General features: G+C 43.1%; 1 protein-coding gene and 1 non-coding gene across 6 annotated transcripts in view; both read left to right on the forward strand.

Annotated features, from left to right (window-relative positions):
• LOC111868990 (rap1 GTPase-activating protein 1) overlaps positions 1 to 27,792 on the forward strand; it is a 639,633-nt gene that overhangs the window by 236,338 nt on the left and 375,503 nt on the right. The window contains exon 1 of one of the 5 annotated variants that reach the window (XM_023860136.2): positions 16,364 to 16,534. The exons of the other annotated variants lie outside the window; for them this stretch is intronic. Coding sequence (XP_023715904.1) covers positions 16,488 to 16,534 — 47 coding nt within the window. The 5' untranslated portion in view covers positions 16,364 to 16,487. Of the gene's footprint in view, positions 1 to 16,363; positions 16,535 to 27,792 lie in introns of those variants that run through there. 5 annotated transcript variants of the gene reach the window in all.
• On the forward strand, positions 11,141 to 11,259 carry LOC111869054. The gene has a single exon (XR_002843603.1). It is a non-coding gene; the product is annotated as a 5S ribosomal RNA (ribosomal RNA).

Genomic DNA, 27,792 nt, shown 5'->3' on the forward strand with positions numbered 1-27,792 from the left:
AGGAAAGTGTTTTAAATGTTAAATTTTGGGCTGAGTGCAGTGTGACAGCGACGTGAGTGTTATACACCTGATGATGGCCGTCTGAGGCCGAAACATGTAGTGTAACAAGCTCAAGGACAAATAATATATTGTTTGCACTTGGGACGGAATTTGTATCATTATATCATTTATCGTATGGAGTGCAACAGGATGCTTAAATATAATATATATATACATTTGACAATAGCCAATAATCGTCGCCTAATTGAAGCTACTAGTATTGTGCTCGGAAGCCATCATTTTATTTCCGTTTTCCTGAAGTTAATACCAGAATGAGAGCCGTACGTATACCAAAGGGGTTTCCGGCCACACATTCAGTATAAATACTCTGGGGTATAGACCCGTTGCTAAGCGGCGACTCTATAACGACCGTTTCTGGACAACGGCTTGGTAAACACGTTCCCGCGGCAACGAATATGCACGCAACGATAGAGTTACTGTTGGAAACGGGGTGTTTCTACGTGGTCCGTGCCAAGATGTTATAAGCAAGGTACACAGTTAGTTTTTACGCATTTCTGTACGGGAAGCTGTGAAGAAAAGATTTTATATGTGATATTTGGAGTGTGTAATCCAGTGACGCTGTTATAGTTCATGTATTAGAATCCGTTGCGAGGAAACGGCTAATGGAGAGTGTAATAGGCTGAGTACACTAGTCTGTGTGTGTCAGTGACCTGTAAAGTGTAGTCACGAGTCATGAGTGTGTAAGTGGTCAATAAATCGAGTCAGCAATCCATGCACACATGTACACGTGACAATATTGAGTGACGCTAGTACTGTTTCCAAGTTACAGGTATTGTACACGGCAGGGTATTACATTACCGAAATCTAGTGGGCTATATTGGCATGGAGTTAATGCTGAATTTCACGAAAATATGTTAATTAACAGCATACTGATGTCCGTACTTCAACCAAGACACCAAGAGCCATTCCTTCTCTCAAATATTAACTAACTTCATCACCACAATGGAAGATAGTATCAGTAATCACATTGAATCTTCTTCTGATGGCATCACAGAAATGTGTGGTCAGCACTTTCATCAGTGCGCATGCGTTACCTCAGTGCTGGCCCCAAGCAATATGCTGTATGTTATTGTGTTTGTCATTACAAGACGTATTCTTTTCAGGAGTGTGATCTCATTACAATATCCTTCATGCCGTCATCAACTGCAACAATGGACAAATGGTTAGCAGCTGCAAGAACCATTCGCGCCTAAGCTGTAACCCTGAAATGGAAGAAAAGTATTCAGATAGGTCTGCGTTATATGTCTGATAAATAAATTTTGAAAAAGAAATGACCCATTGTAATGGAACTCGGTATTAAGGTCTTGCCATGTGAGGTTACTGCGATGACACATCTACGTAGGAGTGGAAATGTACAGTGTAAACTTACCCAAAGTCGTGGTTGAGTACTAGGATTCGTTACGAAATTGGCTAATACATATTTCTCGGTTACTTTTAACAGATCTCTATAGATGGTCTTAAGATTGACTGGAAAACACACCTGTTTCTTAGCGAATGTAGATTTCGTACCAAGAAATAAGGCATGGAACGAAGTTTTGGAAGTTTAATCTACTCCTTTTTGCGACTTTGCTGATTTCCTTGACCTTGGTGTTAATACGTGTCCCTATAGACACTCACTCACTCACTCATGGAGCTGAGTCCTTCTTGAGAAGCTTCCAATTGTGCGGCTACTCAAGAACTTCCCAGCATTTTATGGAATCCGAAGGTTCATTACCATGTCCATAAGAGCCCTCCAGTGGTCCCTATCCTGAGCCAAATCAATACCATCCCATCCTATCTCTCTAAGATCCATTTGAATATTGTCCACCCACCCACGCCTTGGTCTTCCCAGTGGTCTCCTTCCTTCCGGCTTTCCCACCAATATCCTATATGCATTTTTCCTCTCCCCGTTCGTGCTACATGCCCTGCCCACCTGATCCTCCTTGGCCTGATCATTCTAACTATACTTGGAGAAGCGTACAAGTTATGCAGTTTCCTGCAACCTCCTGTCACTTCATCTCTCTTCGGTCCAAATATCCTCCTCAACACCCTGTTCTCTAACACCCTCAATATATGTTCCTCCGTTAATGTCAGAGACGAAGTTTCACACCCATAGCCCCTGTAGACAGTCTATACTAAATATAATAGACTATAAATTCGTTTATTATTTTCAGAGCAGAAACACACAGACAGGTGGATACGTCATCACCATTATGCATTCATTTTGTGCCAGGAATGCAAAATGCTTATAACTGAAGCAAGGTGTGTGTACGAACTGCTTAGGTGGTCACTAAACTGTGGAGGATCCCAGTGGGTGTTACAGAATCTGTCGTTAAAGCATGTAGTGTTCTCTTAGGTCATTTTTGTTTCAAATTAAGCATTGCATTGTGGTCGTGCGTAGTGAATCCAGTTCATTTCCAGTAACTAATGAAGCACTGGAACGAGACTTATGAAATGTATTATGTTGTGAGGCTATGATCATGTGCTGAGTGATGCATATCATTTCTTTTCCCCCAAGCTGTAGGTCCGTTCTTCCCCATATACTGTAGTGCAGATGAGTCGAATGCATGGAGCTTTACTACCACTGCGTGGCATTTACGCACAGGGACAGTGTTATTTATTTATTTATTTATTATTGTGAATTAACGACGTAGGCCAGAACCTGTTGTCTTCTCGTCTGCTGTCTAAAACCGTAAAAATTAGAATAAAAAAAACTATAATTTTGTTTGTGGTTCTGTATAGGTATGAAACTTGGTCTCTGACATTAAGGGAGGAACGTAGACTGAGGGTGTTGAGGAGAATATTTAGATTTAAGAGAGATGAAGTGACGGGAGATTGGAGAAAACTACATAATGAGGACCTTCTTAAGTTGTACTCTTTGCCAAGTATAATTAGAATGATTAAGCCCAAGAGGATGAGATGGCCCTGGCTTGTAGCACGAATGGGGGCGAACAGGAATGCATGTAGAATATTAGTGGGAAAGCCAGAAAAGACCAAGACATATGTTGGTGGATAATATTATAATAGATGCTGGGGAGATAGGATGGGATGGTATGGACTGGATTGATTTGGCTCAAGATGGGGGCCAGTGGAGGGCTCTCATGAACAAGGTAATGAACCTTCGGGTTCCATAAAATGCTGGGAAGTTCTTGGGTAGCTGCACAAGTGACGGCTTCTCAAGAAGGGCTCAATTTCATGCAGTTAGTCAGTTAGTTAGTATTAACGACGCTGTCAGTATATGAGACTCCGGTCTATAAAACCGAAATTAACGGCCGTGGGGATCCGTTGCGCTCACCACGTGACATCCTCTATCCGCAAATGTTGGCACTAACTTCACCGACAAACGGCGGTCACTCGGTTGATATAGTTCGCTTGCGGACTACATACCACGGAGTCAGTATCTCAGTCTGTGTAACATCGAGTGGCTGAATGATTAGTGAATAATGAATTGGAAAGGATAAGGAAGGAAGTGGTCATGGTGCAACCTGAGGTACTGTCTTGCCATTCTCTTGGAGAGACTTACTACAGATATCCTGACTGATGTTCTTTCGTGGTTTTCCTCATACCCTCCAGAAGAATTCCGGGATAGCACCTCATTTAGGCCACTACCGTTTCCTTTTAGATGCTTTCCAGTTCATAATTCATTACTCATTTTATCATCACGCCACTTATATAGTCGAGATTAAAAGCGCCGTTAAACAACCCACAGATACCTGTTGCTTAGTCTTGATAGCCGGGACCTCGCGAGCAGGAAGCAGGTGTGCTACTCGCTCGGCCCTCATGTTCGGTTCCATGTTGTTGTTGTTGTTGTTGTTGTTGTTGTTGTTGTTGTTGCTGTTGCTGCTGCTGTTGTTGTTGCTGCTGCTGCTGTTGCTGTTGCTGTTGTTGTTGTTGTTGCTGCTGCTGTTGCTGCTGCTGCTGCTGTTGTTGTTGTTGTTGTTGTTGCTGCTGCTGCTGCTGCTGCTGGTGGTGGTGGTGTTGCTATTAATGTCGGTGTTTGTATCGGTGTTGTTGTTGGTGGTGGTGGTATCAACATGGCGACGCCGCGTTCATGTGGAGTTATACCTTGAATTCAACTCAATTTACTGGGTCACGTTTCGAGCGGTGTCATTACTGTTGAGTATATTCTCACCGTAACACTTTATAATTTTGCATGTAATGTAATCGGTCATGTCAAAGCCTAGTTCGTGTGTAAGGTAAAAATGCTATCCCTGTAACAGGACGTGGAGGCCCATAGGGTTGTGAGACGTCGAGGCTTCCTCATTTTCTAGACAATCTGTTCACAAATGCCAGTGTGGTTGTCAGCCTTATGCTCCGGCCGCCCATTACTCCCAGGAAGATTCCTGGTACTCATTTCTGTTAGAGTCTGAGTCGACCCCAGGGCCATAGTACGGCTGGAAGGATTAGGTTTAATTGAAAAAAAATTCAATAACCTCATCGGGAATAGAACCCGCGACTTTACAGCTTGTAGCATATATCAACAGAGTACCTTGTTTCATATCCAAGCTCATAACACATTTTATACATAATTTTATGAGCCGTTCACGGTAGTGGCACCGTGTTCTTAAAAGACTAAGCACAACTTCAGTCACGTGCCCTGGCTATAAACTTTGTGTGTTTATTGTGCCCGTGACAGTCAGATGTAATGTATCTTGAAGTCATTTGTTTGTCACCTGTAAAGGTGTGGAGTTAGAAGGCGGAAAAAATATGTTCTGCAACTAGAAATTGTAAAGAATCTCATTATTGTCGAGAAATATTAATATTGTTTTAATTAGCCAACGATCCTTACTTCCACAAACTGTATGAAAAGAACTTCCGTCCGCATCATTTCTATCCGAAACTACTAAGCGGTACAATGTAGTGTTATCCCTGGGCTTGATTGATCAAGTACCACCAAATTTATCTAAGAAGGTGTATAAGTAAGAAAGAAAATATTAAAATTATGTTACGTCAGAATTACACAAGCCTGTCAACAATGGATTTCGTCTATAAACCAAACAATACGTAAAATTATATTGGCGTCATATCCATGGTTGGTCCCTCGCTTCTAGAAAGTGACAGCATGTAACAGGCAATAGTTATCAAAACGGTACATAATGGAATCAAAGAGAGAGACAAAGAGAACAAAGCGAAGCTGCCACTTTGATCCGTAAACAACTTATTCACTTTCGTTATAAACCGACCGTGAACGCGACATTTGATAGAACTATTATATTTGTATATATAGAACGTACATGGACTTATCATTTATCAGGGTCTAATTTTTTGGTTGACCAACACATAAATTACTGACAAGATGTAGGATTAATCCTGCTACATTAATAAATCACTGAATTATTTTGTCAGCAACATAAAAGGAAGTGGTGTCTAGCTTCAGAAGGCCTTTTTACTTACGGAACATTTAAATTATTCAACAGAAGAAAAGAGGAAGTAAAACCCAGACGTCATTCTGATTAAATAATGGAAAAAAGTTCTGTAGAGTATCCAGCATCCCCATGTTCGCCTCGCTTCATTCCTCAAAGAGATTAGTAGCGAAGTTTGCTTAAGAAAAATCAATGAATGTAAATTGGAACAAAAAAGAGCGAGAAATTGTGTTGCCGTGGCTTTCTGTGCAGTCTTTTGTTACCAGGGGTATAAAATACAGAATGGCGCATGAAATGATCCAGTATATGATTTAGTGTTAAATATTCAACCATGCAATGAACGATGTTTTGTAACGTGGTAACACAGTAGATCATGGAGATTAGTTCTTACTCTTCTCGAGCGCGCTAGTATCGCGCTGTTCCTGCTCATGCGCAAGTTTACACAAGATGGCTGACAAAGTATGACTGTCCGTACAACAACGCATATATACGGAGGGAGCTGTGGAAACCGCTGACCTGGCCTTGTTAATTCAGCAAGGTGGTTGATTACGGGATGGGATACCGGATTTGATTCACCGGCAGGGACATCTGATTTAGCATACTTTATTTATTATTAAAAAATAAACGTAGGCTTATGAGATCATCTTGCTGTCTGTGTGTCTGTATGTAAGAGTATATCCCCTCTATCAACTTCTTAATGCCTGAACCAGTCTTTATGAAACTTGGTAAGTATATCATGGCACCTGAGCCCATCTCAACGGCCTACTTCATAAATCCCGTCCATCGTTCTGTGTGCCTGTGTGTGTATCCCTCTATCGTTGTTAGGCAACGGCTCGGTAAAAATATTACCGTGACAACGAATACACATGTAAAAATGGCAGAGTTGTTGGACACATTTTCTGTGAGGTCCGTGTGGCATTAAAGGAGAGTCTGTGGGTCGGTGTGTGTATCTCCATATCGTTGCTAGGTGACGGCCCGGTAAACATGTTCCTGCGGCAACGAATAATTGTTGGAGGCGTCGCTTTCTATACGGTCCACGTCTTATCAGACGAAAGTAGGCAATTAGTTCTTCGCAACCTGTCTCGGACCGGATGCGATTGCCATCCAGCGTATTGTGTACCGGATACTGGGGGTAATGCGAACGGAGTGTGAAGCTGACCCCACGCCACCCGTTAGTGTCAAGATTAAGAACAATTAAACTTCCCTTTCTCATATAGTGAGAGGCGTGAAGCTGATCACTCGTCTCCATCTATTGCCGAGGTCAAGAATAGTGGAGCTATACCTCCACTCCCCCCTACGTTTTCACTGCATAGTGCTTCACTAATTAAATAGTACGGTACATCTTCATGACATTATGCTTCAAAGTAAGAGATGACTGGGCCTTAACTGATGGTGGATGATCTGTTTGTCCCAGTCATAGGAGTATTGTGTATTGTGGCTTCTGCCTGCAGTGTGTTCTGTTGACCATCTGAAGAGTTCTGTCTTCCGGGGTATACCGCCGTGTAGTCCGGTAAAAGTCAACCGATATTTCCGAGAACATGTCCCTATATTCCAGGATGCAAGCGTAAGCAGAGAACCAGCTAGTAGAACTTGCTTGCGTCTTGTTGTTGTTGTTGTTGTTGTTGTTATTGGAGAGAGTGGGTTTCCCCATGCACTTAGACCAGATATTGGTCCATTGTGCGTCCCCCTGTGATATTCTACCAGTCTCTATACCCTACCGGTACTGGTGCGTGCCATCAGTCCCGACTCAGCCAGCTAGTTCGGCCNTGTTTTCACTGCATAGTGCTTCATTAATTAAATAGTACGGTACATCTTCATGACATTACTCTTTAAAGTAAGAGATGACGGCCGTTATCTGATGGTGGATGATCTGTTTGTCCCAATCATAGGAGTATTGTGTATTGTGGCTTCTGCCTGTAGTGTGTTCTGTTGACCATCTGAAGAGTTCTGTCTTCCGGGATATACCGCCGTGTAGTCCGGTAAAAGTCAACCGATATTTCCGAGAACATGTCCCTATCTTCCAGGATGTAAGAGTAAGCAGACAACCAGCTAGTAGAATTTGCTTGCGTCTTGCTGGCTGCTTCATGCTGATTTCTTTCTTGGCTTACTCAACTTCCCTGAAGGTTTGCTAACTACACGGCGTTGTGTCCTAGAAAATGGACCTATTCATAACCGCCGCTGTGAGCACCTCACCGCAGGGACAGGAGTCCACGATTCTTCACTGGGCGAGGTTATCGCATGTTTCCCCAGAGTGTGACCGTTAGGATTATGTTTGTGGCATGCAGAATACGTCTGAAGTGTGGTGTGGGCTAGGGCAGCGTTTATCAACCTTGGTCCGCGAAGATGCGACAGGTGTTCCGCAAACAGACTTAAATTAAATTAAAAATTATCCAACCAAGACAAATCAGAATTAAATAAGCAAGTAAAAATTAATTATATCATATTCCTTATTTGTTTAATAAAACTTAAAACTTAAAACTTTGTTCAATGATGATTCACTTTTAATAGTTTACTTCTAATTTAATTAATTACGTTTCCATATATATTCAAAACATGCTTTTAGATTTATTATGCTATAAATATTAGTATGTCCCAAATGTTGGTAATACCACATATTTACTCACTCATGGAGCTGAGCACTTCTTGAGGAGCTGCCAATTCTGCAGCTACTCAAGAATTTCCCAGCATTTTATGGAACCCCAAGGTTCATTACCGTGTTCGCAAGAGCCCTCCACTGGTCCCTATCCTGAGCCAGATCAATCCAATCCATACCATCACATCCTATCTCTCTAAGATCCATTTTAATATTATCCACCCACCTACGCCTTGGTCTTCCCTGTGGTCTCTTTCCTTCTGGCTTTCCCACCAATATTCTATATGCTTCCTCTTCTACCAATTCATGCTACTTGCCCTGCCCATCTCGTCCTCCTTGACTTGATCATTCTAATTATACTTGGGGTTAAATTTTTAATTCACACACTTTACTGGTCCTTGGGCTTAAAAGTTTGAGGAACACTGGGCTATTACACCTCACATTCATACACGGTAGACTTTTCTGTGAGGTGAGGGCAAGGAAGAGTGGGCAGGAGAATGCAAGCAGAAGAGTCCTCTCTAGTGCAGCTGGTCTCATGCATCCGCTTCTGCATGCATTTCTCCTTCTCTCGTGGCACGGTCTGTTGCGCTTCGGCGTCCGAATGGAGTCCATCTTCAGGGACCTCATGGCAGGCCCTTCCCTCACGCACATTAATCCATATGGGCGTTGTGGTTTTCACGGCGGCGAAGATTTCAAATTGTGGTCTTCTGGGTTATTATACCGTGCAGACTGGTAGTCGGTTAATCGACGTTTTAAGGGGGCGTTTGGGGGGAGCAGTACGTTCCCCTGAAACGTCTGTAACACCAGACTGCACGGTGCCACAGTTCAGACTACTACACATGGATCTAGTCCACATCTTCATATCCCGCTTCTGTAAGACAGCTCCATGTTCCTACCATTTACGCCTAGGCCATGCAGATTGTCCTTTTCTTTCAGATTTGCCGACACGAGATTATTTATTTTTCTCATCACAGGAAGTTGTGTCATAGGAAATTGCGTAATGAGGAATTTCGTAACCTGTGCTCTTCACCGAACTTACTAAGAATTGTCAAGTGAAGGAGAATGAGATGGGCATGGCTTTTAGCTTGCATGGGAGAGAAGATGAATGCATAGAGGGTTTTTGAGTTAAAGTCAGAAGGAAAGAGACCACTAAGAAGACCTAGACGTAGGTGGGAGTAGAATATTAAGCTGGATCTTAGAAAAACAGGATGATAGTATGGATTGGATTTATGTGGCTCGGTATATGACAAGTGGAGGGCTTTGTGAACACTGTAATTAACCTTCGAATTCCATAAAATGTTGGGAAATTCTTGAGTAGCTGAGCAACTGGCGGCTTCTCATGAAGTTAGTTTCTCGTTTCCCCCATTAGTGACCCTCCCATCTCATTCTTCCTGATTGACCCTGTGGAGTTGCTTCAGTAACTGAATGCGAATCAATGAGAGGTACGTGCTGCCTGCCTCCCGGCAGGGGAACAGTGTTTAAGAAGTTGCCGCTTATTCTCCTGGTTCAGTGACTCTCCCTTTTCCGCTTACAATACTTCGATAAGTGAGCACTCGCGTTTAGCGTCCGTGTCGGAGTCGTAATGTTCAGTGAACAAAGCAGCTTATGTCTGCTCAAACTAAGCGTGATAGCCCTTCAGTGACCCTTTTGAATGTCCCTCAGTTGAATCCCACCGGATAATATGTTTTGTCCGTTTATATGGGGTGGTCGTGTCGGTTAGAATACGGGTTTTCGCAGCAGAGGTCTGTGTTCATTCCTGGGTGTAGTCATTCTACTAGACTTACATTTCTTTGCCGCCCCTGAGATGTGTGAGAGCCTTTTATTGTGCGTATATAACATCAGCACACACACAATAGAGCCTTAAATAAAGCTTAAATTAAATGGGAAAAAAGGCTAAATTTTTAGCTAAGAGAGAAAAAATATTTGAAGAGTTCTATCTTCTGGGATATACCGCCGTGTAGTACGTTGGAAACCAACTGACGTTTCGGAGGAACATGTCTCAGTCTTCAGGGTCGAAGAATAAGGTAAGTAAGAGACGTCGGTTGACTTTCAACGGATTACACGGCGTTATATCCAAGAAGATCGAACTCTTCATGACCACCGCTGAGAGAGCCTCAGATCCTACAAGGCGCTATATCCCAGAAGACAGAACTCTTCATGACCACCGCTGAGAGAATCTCAGATCCTACACGGCGCTATATCCCAGAAGACAGAACTCTTCATAACCACCGCTGTGAGAACCTCAGCTCCTACACAGCGCTGTATCACAGAAGACAGAACTCTTCATGACCACCGCTGAGAGAACCTCAGCTCCTACACAGCGCTATATCCCAGAAGACGGAACTCTTCATAACCACCGCTGAGAGCACCTCAGATCCTACACGGCGCTATATCACAGAAGATCGAACTCTTCATAACCACCGCTGAGAGAACCTCAGATCTTAGAAACGAATCCAGTCACTCCTAGTTTTTGTAGCAGCAAAGGCCTAATAATTATTTTTATTATTTATAAAATATTCTTCTTTGTTCCAACATTTCTGTTTTCCGTTATATAATTTTCTTATTTATTATTAATACTTGATTTATGAATGAAATATCAAATTCGTTAATAATAAATACTGCTACTGAAGTTAATAATAAATAAATTCTTAAGTATCTGATTCATAAATTTTCTTCCGTGATTAGGACAGATGGTGTTCACTCTGACCAGCCGGCAGGTTATCGCAGTCTTGGTCCATAATGCGCTTCACCTCTGACCTGGAACTCGATTGGATAAAGAGTGAACAAGCTGAGATATTAAACTGTAATTCAGAAGTGCCCAAAAGCAAATATTATATCATGTGGTTATCACTTCCCCATCAAGGGACCGTAACTTAAACAAAAACATTTCAAATTTAATATGCTGTCGTCAGAAGAGGCCAATCAACACGATATCACAACCTTGATCCACGATTGGGATTTCACCTTTGAACTTGGACTTGGATTGACTCAAACTGTTGAAATGTTTTAACTTATTTGAAGAGGTGTTGTGGTACTAATGCAGAGGAAATCATGTGTTGGTGTGAAATTGTCGTAAGAAAAGATCAGATTGCCCGGTTTTGGTAATCTGGTTATCAACCTTCACATTCTATAAAGCTATAACGTAGCCAACGGACATACCATGTTGGAAACACCGGTTCTCATTCGATCACCGAAGTTAAGAAACATTGGGCGTGGTTAGTATTTGAATGGGTGACCGCGTGGGAACACCACGTGTTGTTGGCACTTCATTTTATGACCGCGTCATAGCTCAAGCGGTTAGTCGCTGGCTTCCTACCGAGGCGGCCCGGGTTCGATCCCGGGGTGTGGTCAAGTGGGATTTGTGGTGGACAAAGTGGCGCTGGGGCAGGTACTTCAGTTTCCCCTGCCAATCTTCATTCCACCAATTGCTCCACAATCACCCTCACCTATCATCTGGGGCTGGTACAATAGGCCAGAAGTGGCCGCAGTACAAGGGAATTAGGTAGAACGTGGTTTGGTTAGCAAAGGGACTATTAATATTTGAAGTTTCACTATCATATAGGCCAGTTAGGTAGCACGGGGTTTCGACGTTATATTTATAACATGAGCTACTGAAAGCGTCGTTAAATAAATCAAGAATAATAATACGAGAATCAGCTATTGGATACTTTTTTGAACTACATTCTTTTGTATTTATCGCACTCATGCCGCACTTTAATCTAACTTGAAACTTCTCACTTTCGTGCTTCCTTACTTGAAATTTGCCACACTCGTGCCTAAGTTGAAACTTGTCACACTCGTGACTCATTTTAAACTTGTCACACTCGTGCCTAATTTGAAACTTGTCACACTCGTGCCTCACTTTAAACTTGCGACGCTCGTGCCTGAATTGAAACTTGTCACACTCGTGCTTCACTTTAAACTTGCCACATTCGTTCCTAACTTGAAACTTGTCACACTCGTGCCTCAGTTTAAACTTGCCACACTTGTGCCTAACTTGAAACTTTTCACACTCGTGCCTCACTTTAAACTTGCCACACTCGTGCCTCAGTTTAAACTTGCCACACTCGTACCTGACTTGAAACTTGTCACACTCGTGCCTCACTTTAAACTTGCCACACTCGTGCCTCACTTTAAACTTGCCACACTCGTACCTGACTTGCAACTTGCCACACTCGTGCCTCACTTTAAACTTGCCACACTCGTGCCTTACTTTCAAGGTAACCATTCTCGTGTTTCGGATAAAATAGACCTTCCCAACGCAACTTGGTCTAATATCCACTGACTACATTCGCTGTTGACAGTGTTAGTAATGCTGTTATTCTCCTGCTTCCTGTTGACATTGTGAGCTTAGTACTTAGGACACTTTCGTGTTGCCGTAAAAATGTTCAAGCAAATAAGACTTGTTTAAAGTAGTTTTATTTTCCGAGAGATGAAAGGAACCAATTTGTTTCTGTTATTCTGCGATTATATATATATCACGCAGATTTGGATAATGTTCGGTAAATCGGTAATGCTTCGGAAGGAACTGATCTTGCCTTCTGAAGGCAAAGATCGCCCTAAGTCTGCAACACAATGCCCTACCGGAGTTCTCTGGTGATGAAAGTGAATGCACTGTGCAGCTAGCAACTGACCCACAGTCTCGCTGTATGCACTCTTCCCGGGTTCAGTTAGAAGGGGCACGGCGGCAAGTTACCCACCCGTGGATCAGAGTGACACATGCATGCAGTCCACATTGCCTCATTTGGCATAGTTCTGAAGCCGTGTTAAAACAAATTCCTCCACAGACATCTGCAACTCATAGAGCCAGAAACGCTCATTCAGTGCAGTGACTGACTACTAGCTGGACAACTGGGTTTCGACTCCCGGAAGTTGCAGGTTTTTTTCTGTATGAGATTTAAGGCTCTTATGCCAATGAATGGTAAGTCTGCCGTCTACTAGGCTGTGACGCCGTGTAGTCTGGTGGAAGGTTACCAGCGTCTGGGGGGAGGGGCAAATTGCCTCCACCTCTATGATTCAGGTATGAGTATTGTGGCAAAATGTTGCTCCGAAACTTTGGTAAATTTCTGCCATAGTATACAGCCTCACATTCCAGATTATTGAGGTCTTAAGAGATTTTTTGCATCGGCATGAGTTCGAGACTCGCCCTGTGTCCCACCCAGCCTCCTATCCGATGGGTACCAGGGATCTTTCCCCGGAGACAAAGCGAACGTAGCGTAAAGTGGATCATTCACCTCCATTTAGTGCTGACGGTAAGAATGTGTGGGGCTATACCTCCACTCCCCTGTACGCCTTCATGACACATTGCTTAGTTTAGCACAGGGAGAACTGTAGTTCTTTAACGCCTATAGATCGTGTCTTTACAGTGACGAACCTAATTTTTAATGCGGAAGTGGCGTGTCGTTGTTAACGTAAATAACGAGAGAAGAAAGCATTAGTGAAAATCGGTATGATAATTTGCTTAGGAGGATAGAAAGATTGAAATTATTTTGAAATTTCAAGAATATTGTGAAAGTAATGAATATGGTGTTTATGTGTCCACATTCGATTGACGGATGATGAGCCGGCGTACCGACAGTAGTACGCGAACCACTGTTGACGGGACTTTATACACAGAAACCTTAAGCAGAATAATGCAGAATGATAAAGCAGATGTGCAATCATTTACACGTAATTAGGGCTTAATGACTGCAAGCATTAGGTATGTGTTATTTCAACGAAAAGTTGAATAAGCCAACTGCAGATGAATCAATAGCATCCAAGTTTGAAACTCATCGGGTGTTAGTGCATCGCGCCTAAGCAGAAACTTCACAATGTCCTACAGTTTAAAATTTTAAGACGATTAATCAACTGCAGCGGCTAGGTTGCATTGAATGAAGGTTCATTTCTTTCTCTCCTTCAGGTCAAACACTGCTCTTATTGAAGTAGTTTTTAGCAGAAAATCAGTTGCATATTTCTACAATTTTAATAGTTATTTCGAAATAAGTAATAGTCTATTTGAATATATATTCACGTCAATGCGATGCGTAAACACGTATGTTAGATTTTTCTTTATCCATTTTTTGGGGTAGCGGTAGAGGGAACCGAAGGAAAGGCGGAAACAGAGGTGCTGAACAAGATGAGAAGGTGGAGAAGGAAGAGGAGGCGAGAGAAATAGAAGGCACAGAAGTAATGGAAGAGGAACAAACACGTGGAAAGGGGAGGGAGCCCGGAATGGCTCATTCTGTGTGTGTGAGGACGGTGAAATAGCCTCATAATTTGAAATAAGTAGCTTGCGTGTTAGTGCTTTGTGATGCCGCCAGACTGCGCTTAACATTGTAGAATAGGCGCCATGTACTCGACGCAGTCCACTAATGAAGCACGTTTCAAAGGTGGTGTAACGTCCATAACAGAGATCTCGGGTTCGGATTTGGTATTTATAGTGAGACGGGCAGGCACACTCATATTGTCAATTTGTAATGACTGGTTTTCTCCAAAAGAGAGATGAGTGAGCGAAATCATGACATCATCTGATGACAGTCTTATTATATTTCCCGTTACGTAATAGCATGAGTGTGAAGAAATGTATTCTTTGGGAATTTCCGTACTATATTGGTCTTGATGTGTCGATCAGAGTGGCCACGTGGTGTAGGGTATGAACTGTCTTCGCTCTTTCGAACGTTGGGATCGTGAGTTCGAATTCCACTGAAAGCGTGGATGTCTATGTGTGCGTTTATTTGTGTTTTTTTGTCCTGTGTGTAGGTAGCGGCCTTGCGATGGGCTGATCGCTCTTCCAAGGAGTCCTACCGTCTGTGTAAAACAGATTACGAAACTGAAGAAGAGGCCAGGGCCCAACAAAGGGCTGTAGAGCCATTGATGAATGAATGAATTGGTCTTAATCTTCATGCTGAAGAAAAACTTGTGGTGGGAAAATTCAAAATTCTCTTGATTAAATCTGTAATGTTTGTGGTATAAATCTTTTGTAGAATATCTCCCTGAAGCAGGTTGAACGCCTTTTTTTTTATCCATCTTCCGGTTATTGTATTCTTTCACCGTTCGTACGGCGTGTAAAATCTTGAAGAAATATGAGTTCAGTACTGAATCACATTACCTTGCATTCTTGCAATAAGTTATAATCATTTGCACTTTAAATATGTAATGATATTTCTTCAGTAACATAAACAAAAACAAATTAGTTTCTGTAGACATTTTTGTTATGAACCGAAATAGGGACTACGCTATGTTCTGGACGACCGAGGTATCGGAGTTTGATTCCCGGCGGTGGAATAGATTTTTCTCTTCACCATAATGTCCAGGCCGATTTTAGGTCCATCCAACATACTAGCCAATGGTACCGAGGGCTCTTTCCCTAGGTTAAGGCGACCGGGGCGTGAAACAGTTCTCATCCCCATGTAGTGCTTAGCTTAATAATATAATCCCTATACTAGGAGCAGTGTTATTAAACAACATAACCTTTTTTTTATTGCTAGTGGGGTGGGACTAAGTCCCTTGTACTGCGGCCACTTCTGGCCTATTGTACCAGCCCCAGATGATATGTGAGGGTGATTGTGGAGCAGTTGGTGGAATGAAGATTGACAGGGGAAACCGAAGTACTCGGAGAAAACCTGCCCCAGCTCCACTTTGTCCACCACAAATCCTACTTGACCAGACCCGGGATCGAACCTCGGCCGCCGCGGTGGGAAGCCATCGACTAACCGCCGGCTTGTAGCATAGTGCCTCAACAAACTACACTACCGCGTGCCCCCGGATTTGTTAGCCCTGTTGTCCTAAAGTTGGAGCTACTCCTGCAGCTCACTATGAAGACATGCTGGGAGTACAGGTATAGCTCCAGCTTTCTTAACCTCGTCACTGGATCGTGAGCTCTGAGATACTCGCTTCAACCCCTTTTGCCTCGAGAAAAGAGTCCCCACCATTTGTTGTATAGGAGTCTGCATGAAGCCCAGAGACGGTCTGGACATGATGACAAATAAATAAATGTTTATTTCCACCGCGAATCAATAGCCTGACTGAGCCCAGGTCTCACAACCAGTCCTGTTCCAGTTAGCTTATATACCGTTTCATGTGTGGTTCATATTTAATAAGAAATGTAATTTCTTTTACGGCGCCTTCATATCAAGAATGGCGAAAATAGAACGGGATGTAATGGGGTTTGTGTTATGATTTATTAATGCTAGCCTTCAATCTACTTTTTGTTTCCCGACTCACGTCAGTTTATGTGGACCGGGGGAAGGGGATATATTAAGGGAGCTGGAAATAAGTTACGAGAGTTCATTTATATTTTATATGCGTTTTCTCGTGGCACCGCCTACGTACGTGAGCGCTGCTGTCACGCTGGATAAACAGGCTAGTGAGTGAGTGAGTGAGCGAGCGATGCGATGGCAGTAGGAAGTAGCCCGCAGTCAGTTGCTAGTGTGTCATTCAGTGTTGTGGTGATGTGGGCCGTTGAATGCGGAGTGTTGTGATAGCAGCGTGCTAAGGATTACTGTAAGATCATGCTGAAAATTCAGATGTTGGAACACTTAGTGACGGATGATACGGGGTAAGTTGGTTCATTTAGACTGGTTTTACATGGTAGCTCGTTTACATTAAGATTGTTGCATTTCGTTGTGTAAATACTTACTCATGGAGCTGGGCCCTTCTTGAGGAGCCGCCAATTCTGCAGCTACTCAAGAATTTCCCAGCATTTTATGGAATACGAAGCTTCATTACCGTGTTCACAAGAGCCCTCCAGTGTTTCCTATCCGGAGCCAGATCAATCCAATCCATACCATCCCATCCTATGTCTCTAAGGCCCATTTTACTATTTTCCACCCACCTACGCCTTGGTCTTCCCAATGGTATCATTTCTTCTGGCTTTCCCATCAATATCCTATATACATTCCTCGCCTCCCCCATTTATGCTACATGCCCTGCCCACCTCAACCAACACTGATGTTAATATCATACCTTAATTTTTTAATAATTTCCCTGGCTACTAAGTACAGTTTCTGTGTTATTTTATGTCAGATGAAATGTTGTAAGTATATAACTGTCTTCTTGATGCTGTGAAGTCCAGTAGATGTTCATCAGCGTTTCTTCGAAATGTTGGTAAACTTCTGTCAGAAGACAGCATTCTTCATAAAGACCGTTTTGAAGACTTCAGAACTTACTGTCGTTAAGTTTACACAAAGTCAGCTCAATAGTCCATGTACTGACGTGCTCTTAAGAATCACGTGGCATGGTATGACGCTGTAATAACATGAGCTCTGCTGAATACTGAAATACAGTTGAACCTCGGTAATCCTAACTGACTTGCAGCACCACCAGAAAATAAATCGGCACCTCCAAAAATTCGAAAATTAAACCAGTTGTTTTACTTCTTTGCAGCAAAAATTTTGGTGGCATGCAATGTGTGTTCATGGGCCTGTCTCGCTGGGTAGTGGAGTATGTAATTGCGTTACGGCTTCACCGAGCCCGACGTGTAGTCGAACGTCCGGTCACTGTTTATATTGTCACGTGTTCGGTGATTATAGACGAGGTTTGGATTGGTGACTAGATTTATTGACCACTTATACACACGACTCGGAACTACAAGCAGTTACAGCACCACCGCAAATCTCCACGATTCACAAATCGCCACAGCACCCGCTAAGCATTTTCCAGCCTGCTGTCTCTTCAACAGCCGTTCCCTGGCAACGGCTTCTAACAGTGGAGATTCTTCAGGTTCACGCTCTCAGGTTCTATCTTCACAGCCTCCCGTGCAGAACTGCCTAAAACTGACTCTATAACATTTCTGCACGGATCACATAGAAACACCCCATTTCCAACAGTAATTCCATTGTTGCGTGCGTATTCATTGCAGCGGGAACGTGTTTACCAAGCCGTTGCCCAGAAACGGTCATTGTTAAATAGTCACCGCTTAGCAACGGGTCTATACGCCGCAATATATAAAATGAACCCGTATTTTTTAAATAAATTATTGAAATTAAATTCGAATTTTATATCTTAAATCCAATAATCCGAACGATTCGATAGATCGAATACACCAGTGCTTTAATTCGGATTATCGATTCTGCGCTCTGTTTTCTTGTCTGTCATATAGTTACAATTTTAGTGGTCTAAAGTTCATATCAAGACCCGAATTTCTTCTTCCTTACCCACTTTAGTGATTTATTTCAAGGCTCTTGAATAACGCTCTTAAGTTCGTGCCACATGTGGGGCTTAAATATTGACAAACTGATGTACCTCCACCGAGCGCAGTTAAATCCGCTCTTCGCTTAAATGTTCGCATTATTTCGCTCCGGGGCACGCGGTAGCGTAGTTGGTTGAGGCACCATGCTACAAGCCGGAAGGTTGCGGGATCGAATCCCGATGAGGTGGATTTTTTCAATTTACCTAATCCTTCCAGCCGCACTATGGCCCTGGAGTCGACTTAGCCTCTAACAGAAATGAGTACCAGGAATATTCTTGGGGGTAAAGAGCGGCCGGCGCGTAGGGCTGACAACCTTACCTCCCTCTATGAGCCGATTGTCTAGAAAATGTGGGAACCTCAACATATCACAACCCTATGGGCCTCCACGGCCTGTTACAAGGATACCTTTACTTCTACTTTACTATTTTTTCCCCTTGGCACTACAGCCCCAGTGGATCTAGGTCTACCTCCATGAACTTCTCCGTTCACTTCGGTTTTTCTAGATCTTACACATTCGGTAGAACACCTTGGGCGGATGGTCAGCTCGTCGCAAGGCCTCTACCTGTACACAAACACAGAAAAACGCGCGCACACAAACTAAACATCCATGTCCTGAGTGGGATTCGAACCCACGATCCCGGTTTCCAAGCGAGCGAAGACAGTACACGCCTTAGACCGCTCGGCTACCGTGACCGGCTTTTACTTTACTATACCGGATATAAGCCGGTCACGGTAGCCGAGCGGTCTAAGGTACGCCGAGATCGTGGTTTCGAATCCCACTGAGGTCATGGATGTTTGTGTGCGTTTTTCTGTGTTTGTGTACAGGTAGAGGCCTTGCGACGAGCTGATCACCCGCCCAAGGAGTCCTAACGAATGTGTAAGATCTAGAAAAACCGAAGGGAACTGAGAAGTTCATGGAGGTAAGCCTAGGCTCACTGGGGCTGTAGTGCCAAGGAAAAGAATACCAGATATAAACTATTCTAACAGTTTGTGTTAAACTCAGCAAAAAAAAAAAAATACCAGTTCTGAAATTTACGGGTCATTTAATACACGCAAATCTTTTCCATTCAATTTGAATTATCATCATTTTTGTATCGGTACTTTTGAGTTGAATTCATTTGCTTTTATACAGGGAAACCTTAACAGCACGCTTACCTCATTCACTTAAATGTTGGTCTGTTTGTTAGAACTGGTCTAGTTACTGTAGTTGCACCAATTAATATCAGCAGTGATTTAACACAACAAGATTTCTTACATTCTGTTCTTAATCAGTCTTTCCGTCAACAAAGTGACGGGTTATGGGTTCCGCCTAGGAATTTGTTTCATAGCAATGTCTAGAATGGCTCCGTAAATCTGCCCAGCCTCTTAGCCTATGAGTAACATGCATCTATGTCCAGGGTATGAAGTTAACTAGAGCGTAAATGTGGCCATCTGGTGCTGAGATACGCTGATTATAGCCCGGGACATGTTTGGATATGGTAGTGCTCTAATTTGGCCACGACCATATCCTTCAGTATGTAGTGGAAACCCTGTAACCAGAACTGACGTCAGTGCGAACTCCAGTAATCCGGGTTGACTTACATTAAACAAAAACAATAAATTCATAATTTCATGATAGAAAAAGGAAATGAAACAACCTTTACCTAGAAAATTACACATTTAATGTTATTATTTTACTTTATTTTTATTACTAGTGAGGTGGGACTAAGTCCCTTGTACTGCGGCTACTTCTGGTATTATATTACTTACGTTCAGTAAAAAATGAATTACTTTGAAACGCGATGTTGTTTGATAATTGACGTGCCTCTCTCTAGGCGGTGAAAGATGTAACCCGGTTACTCCGGTGCATGATTGATGACTACATTAAGGAAGTAAAAGGTAAAGTTGTCCCTGTGCTCAATGAATTCAGCACTACGCCATGAAGGCGTATGGGGAAGTGGATATGTAGATCCATATTTTCTTCACCTCAGCACTAGTTGGAGGTCAGTGGTCAGCTTCATTCCCCTGCCGTACATGCCTTAGACCGCTCGGCTACCGTGACCGGCATTGCTACTTTTACTATCAGTAATATATATTCTTGCAATCCGTCTTACTGCCAGACCGAACGTAATACACGTAGAAAGAGATACCCGTCAAATAATACCAGACCAGATAATACTGCACGCGTGCCAACGGACCTCCAAACATTTTAACCCCTTCATGCGTGTATACAAGCAGGAAAACTGTCGCCATGTGTCCGCAAAACACTATGTCATAACATTACGATTGCAACAGCCTACCTTAATAGGACCTATTACATGTATAGTTCTTAATTATATTTTAATTATGTAACTTATCTCGTTTAAAATATTTATCTTTTATTGTATTTTATGTTTTATATTATTATATTATGGTATATTGTGGAAATTCCAACACTGCACTGAATTATATAGTATGCAATTCAGTAGCTTAAGAATACGTTAATTTTGTATTTGCCTGATGATGGCTTCTAAAAAGCCGAAACATGTAGCAAAATACTGTTAAACATCAACTGTTTTGTCGTTCTGTTGTGACGGGTTTTAATAAAGAAATTTAAATATACGTATATTCTTTCCTAGAAGTAACAACTCAACGTGTATATTTGATAAAGCGCCATGAAATAAACTGGAGCCGTAAAGAGCAGGACTGAATGTCAGCTGTGGTGAGACGGTCTCGGCGAAGTGTATCACGTGTAGCCTACTTGCTTCAGTCTCAAGGGCACAGTCCGCTTTGCCTCACAGCCCGACCTTCCAAGTTACTGACACATCGTTGTATACATTTGGATACTTCCTACCTGACGAAATGCATTGTGGGAATGACCGACAGAAAAACGTGTCTGTTTGTGTTAACAAATCATGTTTAAATAGCGGCAGAAGGTCAGTGTTCATATGACCTCACGACCTTTCGAATGCCTTGTGAGGAAACTATGGGAAGTGTATAAATTGGAACGTAAAATAAAGTAAATGTATCCCTGTAAGAGACCGTGAAGGCCCATAGGGTTGTGAGACGTTGAGGTTCCCACATTTTCTAGACAATCGGCTCATAGATGGCGGTGAGGTTGTCAGCCCTACGCGCCGGCCGCCCTTTACCCCCCAAGAATGTTCCTGGTACTCATTTCTGTTAGAGGCTGAGTCGACCCTAGGGCCATAGTGCGACTGGAATGATTAGGTCAATTTAAAAAAAACAATGACCTCATCGGGACTTGAACCTGCGACCTTCCGGCTAGTAGCCTAGTGCCTCAACCAACTGCGCTACCGCGTGTACCCAGTACATAGATTATAGGTGTGTGAAAACGGGAGTATCGAGGAAGAATATTTGGACCTAACAAACTGGTAGAGACAGAATAATGTAGCTTATTTCACAGTTAAGAGCTGATGTACCCAATATTCTGGAGGTAAAATAAAGGTAAAGGCAAAGTTGTCTCTGTAACTAATTAAGCAGCACGCCATGAAGACGTATAGAGAAGTGGACCTCGGCATTACAAGGAGGTTGGTGGTTGGGTCCACGCTCCGACCGCTTTAACCCTGGAGAAAGAGCCCTTTGTATCCATTGAACATGAGACTGCGTGAGCCGCAGAGTCGGTCTGGACGCTGTGGAGAGAATAAAAATCTCTTGCCTCTGCCGGGAATCGAACCATCTAGCCTGTAGCCCATCACTATACTCGCTGCTATATCCCGTGATAAAGCTGTCCCTGTGCTTAATTAATTAAGCACTACGCCATGAAGACGTGTGGGCGAGTGGATGTATAGATCCACGTTTTCTTGACATCGGCACTGGTTAGAGGTGAGTGGTCAGCTTCACGCCACGGCCGCTTAACCCCCAGTACCCATTGGATAGAAAACTTTGTGGGCCCCAGAATCGGTCTGGCCGAAGAGAAAAATCTCGCCCCTACCAGGACTCAAATTCTGACCCCTCGATCGTCAAGCCCGTAACCAGTCGCTATATTGACTGCGCTACCCCAAAATAATAATTCATCTGAATATACAGCACGCAAGGGGGAAGTTGGAGAAAACAAATTTTAGCCGGAACATGCGAAGGCGAGAGATTTTGTGGGACACCTGTGGCAGACTGGAGGAGGCTACAGTATGTGACGGTGGGGACTCGGTCCCGGTCCCAACTGAAGCCGAATAGGCACCAGTGTTCTGCTTTTGGAGCACGATAACGTGCCTTCTGGATTTTTTAAATGTGGATGGTTTCTTAACCGGCTAAGTAAATATGACGATTTCATGAAAGGCCTTGCGCCATTGATTGCTCTGCAAGATGTTTCATATCAGGCAAATATGCAGGTTACAAAATCAGATTCTGCTGTAAACTGATAATGCGGTTGTCGGTTCAAGAAATGTCACATGTCCACGTTATATGTGACGTCATAGGAGATAACCAGTTATCGGAAATTTATTACGCGTCTGGGTAAGCTAACTAATTCGACTCAGAGAATTTACACATGTACATGGCTATTCGGGAGCCGGGATAGCTCAGTCGGTATAGTGACCGGCTTCGGGCTCGACGGCCGAGGGGTCTGTATTCGAGTCCCGATAAGGTAAAGAATTTTCTCTTCTCCGTGTCGCCCAGACCGACTCTGTGGTCCACCCAACCTCCCATCCAATGGGTACCGGAGACTCTTTCCCCGGGGTAAAGCGGCCGGGGCGTGAAGCTGACCACTAACCTCCAACGAGTGCCGAGATCAAGAAAATTTGGATCTATAAATACACTCCACCATACGCCTTCATGGTGTAGTGCTTAATTAGTTAAGCACAGGGAAAATTTTACGTGGCTGCTCAACAAGTCGTTAACACCTGTGCTTTGAAGTTGAAGTTTGTGGGCTTTATTCTTAATTCGGAGACCATGTACCATGGCTTGAAGTTCATTCGCGACTTCCAGGCAAATGCTGTGACAGTATCTTAAAATAGGTCACGACACCTTGCATTTCCTCTTCATCAATCTCAGATATTTTCTCACTGGATGGCATGTAACCTGTCCAGTTGAGAAAGCGAAATTAAATAATGGAAGAGGGGAAAAGAAAGAAAGGCTTTACATAGATAAATGTATAAACTTTGGGGTAGAAGCTGATTCTGGACCGAAGTGACGCTGCTTGTTCTAATGACAGTTATGCTGACACGTTAACGAGGTTAGGATTTTGAACTGCATATCGAAACGGGGCAAAAGTCATTCTGAGAGACAAACATCGACAAGTCGTTAAATTATCTTCTATATCTGCAAATTCTAGCCAGACCGATACATTTTTCTTTTTTTTTGTAAAATCTGCATGTCTAAAACGTAAGTACGCTCTTTGTTTAGAAACATGGCTGATTCTTGATGTCTGCTGCTATACTTGACAAGTTACAAAGCTTCGAATAAAGGACCTGAGAATAATTAACTCATTCCAAGAAATAGGATGCTTTTGGGGACGCTAATAGTCGATCAGAGAATTAGTAATTTTTTCTTATTGCTAGTGGGGTGGGACTAAGTCCCTTGCACTGCGGCCACTTCTGGTCTAGTGTACCAGCCCCAGATGATAGGTGAGGGTGATTGTGGAGCAATTGGTGGAATAAAGATTGGCAGGGGAAACCGAAGTACTTAGAGAAAACCTGCCCCAGCGCCACTTTGTCCACCACAAATCCCACTTGACAAGACCCCGGGATCGAACCCGGGCCGCCGCTGTGGGAAGCCAACAACTAACCACTTGAGCTATGGCGCGGCCATTTAAAAGCTGTATGTTTCTGTAAAACGCGAAAGAACTACTCAGGCTACAGCACGAAAATATTCACCTTTTGAATTTACGACGATAATTTCTAGAACATTTTAGGTATGAGGGCCGAGAGTTGTTATGCTAGATATACGAACCTGTCTACAAGATCTGTATGAATCATCTTTATATGTGCGTACGTCATGAAGCAGCAAGAACATTAGAGGGAAGTGTGCCAAAGAAACAGAAACCAGATTTTATACTAGGTCGAGACATGCTTAAGCTTCTTGTTTTCCATTGACACGGAGTCGGTGTATATGAATCATAACTGTACATCAGTGAAACGGCGAAAAGTGGAAGTAGACCCCAAATAACAGCGAATCGTCGGTGTGTTCTCGTTCTTTAATATATCCTCGTACATGTTACGCAGGTGTATCGGTGCCAAACCTGGTCTCTGACATTGAGGGAGGAACATAGACTGAGGGTGTTGAGGAAAATATTTGGACCGAAGAGAGATGAAGTGACATGAGGTTGGAGAAAACTGCATAATGAGGAGCTTCATAACTTGTACTCTTCTCCAAGTATAATTAGAATGATCAGGTCAAGGAGGATGAGGTGGACAGGGCATGTAGCACGAATGGGGGAGACGAGGAATGCGTGTAGGATATTGGTGGGAAAGCCAGGAGAGAAATCACTGGGAAGACCAAGGCGTAGGTGGGTGGACAATATTAACGTGGATCTTAGAGAGATAGGATGGGATGGTATGGATTGGATTGGTCTGGCTCAAGATAGAGACCAGTGGGGGGCTCTTGTGAGCACGGTAATGAACCTTTGGGTCCCATAAAATGCTGGGAAATTCTTAAGTAGCTGCAGAATTGGCGGCTTCTCAAGAAGGGCTCAGCTCCATAAGTAAGTAAGTAAGTAATATGTTACGCAGGACTAGCTCTATTGATTGGGCTGAACTGGGTAGGTTTTACTAAACAGGACGATGGATAACTTACAGAAACATAATATTTGTAGGGTTTATTTTCTGCATGATGAAGTTGAGAATTCTGTTGGCATACCTGAATCTGTTTGATGTTCATTGGGTGCAGCCTGTTGTGTTTATTATACAAAGATCTCTAATAGAATCGGTCGCAACACAACAAGGAGACGGTCTAGTTCAGCATCAACTTAGCCACATGTTTCGGCTTTCAAAGCCATCGTCAGGAAAATACAGGGTGACTGCCTCACACACTTTTGAACTGCATTTCAGTGTGACAGTAGAGCTGGATACTTGACAACTGTGTTACCTTATAATAATACAAATTATAAAAATGCAACAATATGTGGATCTGTACATCCACTCCACCATACACCTTCATGGCGTAGTGCTTAATTAGTTAAGCACAGGGATAAATTTACCTTACTTTTTACCGGGATAGTGTAGTCAGTATAACGACTGGCTACGGGCTGGACAACTGAGGTGTCGGAGTTCGAGTCCCGGTAGGATCCAGAATTTGTTCTTCCACACGTCGTCCATACCGGCTCTGGGGTCCACCCAGCCTCCTATCGAATGGGTACCGGGAGCTCTTTCCCCGGGGGTAAAGCGGCCCGGGCTTGAACCTGATCACTCACCTCCAACTAGTGCCAAGGTCAAGAAAATGTGGATCTATATATCCACTGCCTCATACGCCTTCATGGCGTAGTGCTTAATTAGTTTATATAGTCCTTAAGAACACTGAACTTCACTATGTTGTTGAACACTTTCGGTTCTCGCTAATTTGTTGTAAACCTTTAGTAAGAATTCTGTTTTGGGGTTTGAACATAAAGGGACCAGAAGCAAATCACGCAAGTAATTACGGCAGTTTACTGGACCGTAGTTGGTACGAGGCAGACTCTGAAGGAACGAAGTGGGCAGAAATCGATTGAACACTTGTCGTGAGTCAAGGATGCGTGAAGGCTACATAAAGACGGTCGCGATCCGAGGAACAGAACTGAACGTGGACAAAAATAAAAATGATGACTTCGAATGTCATGTCCAAACATAGAAACGTGAAGTTTGTGCCCCACTCTGCACATGTTTCCTGAAGTACAGGCTGCTCTCGCTCGTTACACTCATGGACGTGTTTCTGTGCCTCGCATAACCGTTTTGGGGGTTAAAGCTGTATCAGTCGACAGGAACTGTACTTCTTGGCTTTGGCAATGATCAGATTCTATGGAATTTATTAACCCTATATAAGGACGTAAATTAAAATATTCGAAATTTGAATTTTACGTGTTTTTATTTTCTCGCCCAAAGAGAGAAATATAGAGTGAAAGTGTTTAAGAACAATTCCGAGGAGGAATTTATATCTTTCCCTCCCCCTCTCCTCTCGCTCCCACTTGGAGCACATGGCTGATTTCTCAGTTTCATGATCATTTTACAGAAGGTAGGACTCCTTGGACGGGTGATCGGCTCGTCGCAAGGCCTCTGCCTAAACACAGGACAATACAAACACAGAATAAACACATACACACAACATGCCTTGTGTGGAATTCGAACCCACGATCCCGGCTTCCGGGCGAGCGAAGACAGTACGTGCCTTAGACCATCTGTCTACCGCAACCGACGAAAATTGTGTCTTACGAGAGGGAATGTAACAAGAGAATGGAAGAATTATACATTTAGGAACTCTATAATTTATACTCTTCGTAATATAATCGCAGACGGAACAGATGATGGATAAATGAGAAATGAATGTACAACTTTAGTTAGAAAACCTTAAGGTAAGATACCGCTTTGGAGGCCTAGTCGTAAATGAGAGGATATTATTAAAATCAATCTGAAGATAACTGGATTTGAGGATTAGAACTGGATTGAACTTGCTCAGTGTAGGCTACAGTGATGAGTGCTGGTGACTATGGTAATGAACTTTATCATCATTGTCATCGACAAAACAGCCCTTTTTGAGCCTTCCTTCGAGAATTCTGCGAGATTTGTCTTGAATTAGACCTTTCCGGTTTGCCCTTCCCTGATTTTCACCTAGTTTTTACAGAGCAAGGTGGGCAGGCTTACATCCAACCCCCAATCTGAAGGACCAGGTCTCTGTATTTATGTCCTCCAGTGACAGGGTGGCCCAGTTATACCTCTAGACACCAGGCTCCCTTTTCGTTGCCTTCTACGACTCGCAGGGTTACGGTAGAGGCATTCTGACCCGCTTTCACACGGGACTTAATGAACTTCAGGGCTCCATAAAAGGCAGGAAATTTCTCTATTAACTGAGCGACTTTCAGCTTCTGAAGTTGAATTCTGCTCCATAGAGGCCCACGAAGATGCAGTAACTTTTTCACGAAATCTATCAGTTAATGTCTACAGTAGAGATTCCTGCAATTCAGTCAACAGAAGAATGGACACTTGAGGACGGACACTTACATGCAACTTGACAATAGCCTTCCAAAGAAGGAACTAAAGCCACAAAATAAAATATACAGGGTATTCAATCAAGGAGGAAACTTCGCAACACCGCTGACCGGGCCAATATTCTTCACAGATTGCTGCTGTAACTGCAACTGTAACTGCGCGTTTATCAGCGCTAATGACTGCTTCTGCTATCAGCAGTTACAGTAGCAATCTGTAGAAATGTTGGGCCGGGTCAGCGGTGTTGCGAAGTTTCCTCCTTAACTGAACGCACTGTATAATGTATATTCTTTAACCCGTAAACCGCCACTAAAGGTGACTTCGTCTTTACGTTCGAATTTTTTTAACAACACATTTTTGTCACTTGTAATTAATCTTCTTTCCTCATTTGTAATACTGCTTATAAATACTATTCAACTACTTTCAGTACTGATTGCAGTGGCCCTGAGGTCTGAGACATATTCTGCCTTCGGCCGTTCGAATACTGGGATCATGGGTCAGATTCCTATTCTTGATGTGGTTTCATTTCAAGTTTTTTTCTCT

The sequence above is a fragment of the Cryptotermes secundus genome, unplaced genomic scaffold (assembly GCF_002891405.2).
Source record: "Cryptotermes secundus unplaced genomic scaffold, Csec_1.0 scaffold70, whole genome shotgun sequence".
Classification (NCBI taxonomy): domain Eukaryota; kingdom Metazoa; phylum Arthropoda; class Insecta; order Blattodea; family Kalotermitidae; genus Cryptotermes; species Cryptotermes secundus.